The 5677-nt window shown below is 38.3% G+C and overlaps 1 protein-coding gene across 1 annotated transcript; it reads left to right on the top strand.

Annotated features, from left to right (window-relative positions):
• Nucleotides 1-719: 719 nt before the first annotated feature.
• On the top strand, nucleotides 720-5096 carry LOC107845943 (probable serine/threonine-protein kinase PBL11). The gene is made up of 5 exons (XM_016690455.2): nucleotides 720-1054; nucleotides 1891-2586; nucleotides 3126-3383; nucleotides 3533-3652; nucleotides 4088-5096. Exons 2-5 carry the CDS (start codon nucleotides 1933-1935, stop codon nucleotides 4715-4717), a joined length of 1662 nt encoding a protein of 553 aa, XP_016545941.2. The 5' UTR covers nucleotides 720-1054; nucleotides 1891-1932; the 3' UTR covers nucleotides 4718-5096.
• The last annotated feature ends 581 nt before the right edge of the window (nucleotides 5097-5677 follow it).

Raw genomic sequence — 5677 nt, 5'->3', positions numbered from 1 at the left:
GTGAGAAATATAGGTGTGTATTTTAATAACTTAAACTTTTAAATAAGATGATTTTAATATAGTTCTAAAGCATCTTTGAGGTTTTGAGTTTCATCACTAACACATTATCAAAATGAAATTGAAAGTGTTTGGCCATAAAAAATCTCATATAATAACGTGTGAAGAATGTAAAAAATATACATATTTAAGTTTTTAGATGATTGTTCAACCTCTTTACTTTCATAAGGTTGAGGCTCAAGCCATCAATATGATACTACTATAAAAGGGCTAAAGCTCTAACCGTATGTCAAAATCTACTCACCAAAAGACAGTCTTAGATAAATAATTTTTATGAAGCACAGATCTTTTAAACGGTAACGAAGTCGTACAAAAGGTTCCTCAATTCGAATGAGATTGGCTCTTCCACACGACATCCTGAGATCACTAAGGTTGCATAAGTACCACCTTTGAGGCTCCACTTGTTGAATTTTCATCGGATATTTTGTTGTTGTTTATCTAAATTATGATGACAAAAGGGGGCTAATAGAAAAACAAAGATCAAGTTGGAAATTTCCTACTGATTTCATGGGGAAAATTTTGAGAATTTTTTGAGGGCAATAATGTCATAAAACTGAAGGAATAAGATTTGCCTTGTTGTAAGGAGATGATATCAATGATATCTTTTCTTAATACAAAAATAATTAATAATAAAAAAATGAGTTGGTTTACATTCTTAATAATAATCATGTGGATTTTTTTTGGTTTTAGTTTGACTAGTACTTCTTCACTCCACCTTTCCTATGAAACCACCTCATACCCCCCCCCCCCCTCCTTCCATCCCAACCCCAACTCTAGTCTTCTTTTTCCTACTAATCTTTTGCCTTTTTACTCATAAAAGTCTCATCTTTTTGCCTCTCCGCATATATATTTCTCCAACTTCTTGTTAGGGTTTCTTTCCTCACCCAAAATTGCCCATTAATCCAACATAATTGAATGAAAATTCATTACATGGGTTGTTTTTTCTTCCCAAGAAATCAGTAAAGATCCAAACTTTGAGCTCAAAAAAGTGTCCAAGGTTGGTTTCTTTTTAGCTTTTCTCGATTTTACTTTCTTGTTAATTTTAGTAATTCAGCTGAAAATTTTGCATCTTGGGGTCTTTTTTCCCCTCTAATATGTGGATTAAGGAAATCTAGTTGTTTGGTAGCTCAAATTATATTGTTCATTTATTAGTGTTTCTTGAAAATTTGCCCTTTGGATAATCTTGTTGCAAATTGACCAAACTTTCAAATTGTAGCAAACCAAGAAACTTGATTTATTTCTGATTCTTTATTGCTAAAGATTGCTCGATTACTTTTCCATCTAGCCTATCTGCTTCGGGATATAAAAGTCACTTGGTGTAATTTGTAAAGTTGTTGTCATCTGACTAGGAGGTCATGGGTTCGTGCTGTGACACAGCCTCGTGCAGAAATGCATGGAGGGCTGTGTGCACCAGACCCTTGGAGTCTGGCCCTCCCTTGGACTCCGTGCATAGCGGGAGCTTAGTGCACCAATCTGCCCTTAATCTTGTAATTTAAATCATTGGAAGTACTTAGAGTGAATTAAATTGATGGTAGCATTGCTATTAAAAATTTCCTATGTTTTAGATAGATGAGAAAAGTGGAGCTGAAGTAGTTCAATTCTTTTTTAAACAATAGTAGGAGATTATTCAATCTCTTAGTTTCTAGCTTGTTTGGTGGAGCAAAGTGGTGATATAATTTCTTGATCGCAACTTCACTGGTGATTGGTTTTGCTCTATGATCTTAGTAAAATAATGATTTGATTCCCTGATAAGCCCATGTTGCTCAATAGTTTACGTTGTAAAGTGTTTCAGAATGGTTGTCATGTATTTCTGTGTTACTACTGATTTGGCAGGACGATATAAACCAGATAAGGCTTGATTATTTAGACATCAAGATGGGATGTTTCACGGTTTCAAAGAGTAAGAAAAAAATATCCGAGCAGAGCATCCACATCAAACGTGTGAACCCTCACGAGCAGTCACCTACTGCACTGCCTGAACCCCAGAGATCAACAAGATCATTGCAGTCCGCACCACCAAGTTTTAGAACAAGAGCAAAACCTGTGCAGTCAAACAGAGGAGTAACAACAAGTAGGACACGAACTCTATCTGCCCCATCAAGTCTGGATTCAGCGGATCAAGATGCTTTAGCATCGAATGAATGTGAGGAACATGAAGAGTTGACTAGTCGTGCTGGATCAATAAAGGAATACAGGTCATCAGTTCCTCAGCCTCTTCCTCTTCCATCACCACAGAATGCCGCTGCTCTCAGGACTACAAGAAGCTTCAAAGTGGGGAATACAAGTATTCCTCTCAATGCCTCTGGACCATTGCCACTGCCTCCTGTGCTGCCTCCTACATTGCCTTCTACTGGAACGCTGCGGAACTTTGCTTTCGATGAAATTTCTGCCGCATGCCACCATTTCTCTCCAGAACGCTGTATGTCAGAAGGTCTCTCTTCTGTCATCTACAGAGCTTCGTTTGGGGATGATGCCTCTGGTACAAAGAAGCTTGAAGCCACTATAACTCGTCGTCACCCTTCTTCACAGGTAATGTTCAATTACATTGGCATGTTTTGACTTTATATTATTCCCACTGTATGTCATCTGCTGATTAGTCCCTTTCTTATCTGTCATGTCTGATGATGCAGTAATTCTGTAATGCCATTCTATGTCGCTTGGACTCTTTAAAAATGTCAAAGGGTGCGTGTCGGATTCGCCAAAACTAGTGTATTTTCGGAGAATCCGACACGGGTGCGGCATCGAAAGTGAAGAGTCCGTGCAACTTAGATGCCATTCTAGTTTGTTATCTAGGATTGGGAGATTTCATATTTGGCTAGATTTAGCAGCACTGTTTCTCTATACTTTTTATCCCTTCTGTTCTGCAGCTGTAAAGAATGAATATAATCCAAACCAGGAATTTGTATGACGCATGCCTGCACCAAACTGCGCATATAAGTTTCATTTGTAGAAGATGCATTACTCAATGGATGGTTTCATTTCCATTGTTTGGTGTTGGAGTCAATTTTGTGGATTAGCAAGTCCATGATATTTAGAAGCCAATTTCACTGTATTTTCGGTTTTTTCAGGGTCTGAAGGAATTTGTCAATGAGGTGAACACCCTGGCTTCTTTGCAACATTCTTCACTCTGTAAACTGATTGGTTTTCATGCGCGCGAAAGTTCTGAGCACAGGATGTTGGTTTTTGAGAGGCTTTTCCATGGAAGCTTAGACCGGCTTTTGTTCGGAAGATCAGATGGCCCTTCTATTGATTGGAATGCGAGAACCAAAATTGCCTTATGTGCTGCACAAGGTCTTACATTTCTACATGAGGAGGGACCTTTCCAGGTATCAACCTGTGGCCTTTTTTTCCATCACGCGAACTTGTATTGTCCGGTGTCATCTGTGTTTCTATAGCGGAAGTTCCTAGTTTTTCATATTTAGACTTGGCCTATGTTATTGCCATTTTTTGCTGAATTTCTTATCTTCATTAACAGGCAATGTTCCATGAATTTTCAACTGGAAATATACAAATCGACAAGGATTTTAGTGCAAAGCTCTCAGGGTATGGATGCATTACGAATATACAAGAGACAGAAATGTCTTGCAATTCGGTTGTAAGTTCTCTTATATACTGTTGCAGTCACGCAGCATTTATTTTATCTCTGGAAAATGTTGGTGTTAGATTTAAATGTTTAGCCAAGGTTTTGGGAGGACTATCAGAGATAGCTGTATCGAGTTAGTTTGATCATCAGCAAGCTCTGTCCATCATGTAGTTAAGATGTTTGCGAATAGAGTCTTAGTTTTGGAGCATGTCATGATAGAAATTGTGACTCTAAATTTCAAAGGATGTGGCTGTTAATAGAAGAGACGTTAATGCCTCATAGATTAATATTTGTTGAGAAGCATTTTGCATTTGTATTATTCTTGGTCTAATTATAGTTTGAGCATTTTGCATTTGTATTACTCTCGGTCTAATTATAGTTTGGTCACATTATTTGCACTCTCTGACTTGGGAGATTTTAGTTAATAAAGTAATCTCATTTGTTCAGGCCCTCGCAAATATCTCACAGGAGACACTGGAGAGAGGGTTGATTACTCCTAAGAGCAATGTCTGGAGTTTCGGGATTGTTCTTCTAGAACTCCTCACTGGTCGGAAGAATCTTGATGGTCGGTATTCAAAGGAAGAGAGGAATTTAGTCAAGTGGAGTAGGCCTTTCCTTTCTGATGATGGTAGATTATCGCTTATCATGGATCCTCAGCTAAAAGGACGGTTCCCCGCAAAAGCAGCTAGGGCAGTGGCTGATATTGCTCAAAGATGCCTGCAAAAGGATCCATCTGAAAGGCCCACCATGAGAACTATCGTGGACCAACTCAAGGCTGTACAAGTGATGAAGTGCCCTTCAAGGTTTCCTCTGCAAGAACCAGCGGTAGTTGGTGCTAAACACATGTCAAAGTCTCCAAGCATGAATGGAATCATCACTCCCGTGCCAAGATTGAGTTTCTCCCCCTCCTTCCCACTCACCCGAGCATCAGCTTCTCCCTCAAAGGCTGCTGCTCAACCCTCGCCTCGTCCTTCATTAACATGTTCCTACTCTTTCTCTTTGGAGGACCTTGATCGACTGGAAAGCCGAAGGTCATCAACTTCATCTTTTCGCAGGTCTAGTGTTGAAGGATTTTGATTGTTTATTCTTTGATTGGTTAATTCCAGCCCCCTCCTTGACAAGTGATTACATGAAAAGATATGAAGGATAAAGATGTGGTTTTTGAACCTTCTCATTCCTCTAGGAAGAAGACGTGAGAAATAACATTTTGTAGATAAGGTTTGTCCTTTTGTTTGAATAGTGTTTTGTGAATCGAGATGTGTGGCAGATGTAGGATTATTCGTCAACCTCCAGTCCCTTCCAAGACAAAAAAACAATCCCCAGATTGCTGGAAAGCAATAAAAAGAAGGAAAGGGAAGATAGGGAAGAAAGAAATTCTATTTTGCTTCTTTGAAATGATGTATATGTTGTACAAGTATTCTTTTTTAGTGTATCAAGAAATGTTGTATTTTGGTAACTTCTTGGTGAGAAATATGGTTTCAGTAGTGAGGTTGATGCAACCTTGTTCTCAGTGTTCCATGTTATCTGGAAAGTTTTGTTATCTGAAAAGTTCTGTAATTTAATGCTTAGTGAAATACAGGGCTGGAAATTGGCAGCTACAAAATCTCACGTATATATTTGCATATGTACAACCTAAAAATGTCAAGCGGCTTGCACCTGAGTTATCACACCTCAGTTATACACTATTTTACAGACATTTTAAGCTGTTCTAAGCAATGTTTTAGAAGTAATCTTCGCATTTGAGCTTTTCTATATAATATATTAAAAGAAAAAGTAGTTCAAACGTTTCTTATCAGCTGGCTGCTACCCACCAGGTGCAGATTCCTTTTCTTCGTCTGTCATATCAGCTACTACACTTTTTTAAGTGTTCGGATATCCAATATATAAAACAAGACGCAAATTTATAAAAAGGCTGTAAAACCAATTGACACAAATCGGTATGCACCTTCTTCCTATACGTTGGAGATTCGAGTCATGCAAGTGGCAAATTAAATATATACGCGTGAAATAGCTTATCAAATATATACGGATAAAGAT

This window comes from Capsicum annuum, chromosome 10 (assembly GCF_002878395.1).
Source record: "Capsicum annuum cultivar UCD-10X-F1 chromosome 10, UCD10Xv1.1, whole genome shotgun sequence".
In the NCBI taxonomy this organism is placed as follows: Eukaryota; Viridiplantae; Streptophyta; class Magnoliopsida; order Solanales; family Solanaceae; genus Capsicum; species Capsicum annuum.
Note: the sequence above shows the minus strand (reverse complement) of the source record. Positions and strands in the feature narration are given on the sequence as shown.

Excerpts from the sequence above, each read along its gene's own strand:
- LOC107845943 (XM_016690455.2), top strand. The coding sequence starts at position 1,933 with ATGGGATGTTTCACGGTTTCAAAGAGTAAGAAAAAAATATCCGAGCAG. Across the intron at positions 3,384-3,532 it reads ATGAGGAGGGACCTTTCCAG|GCAATGTTCCATGAATTTTC; the intron begins GTATCAACCTGT and ends CTTCATTAACAG. Across the intron at positions 3,653-4,087 it reads AAATGTCTTGCAATTCGGTT|GCCCTCGCAAATATCTCACA; the intron begins GTAAGTTCTCTT and ends TCATTTGTTCAG.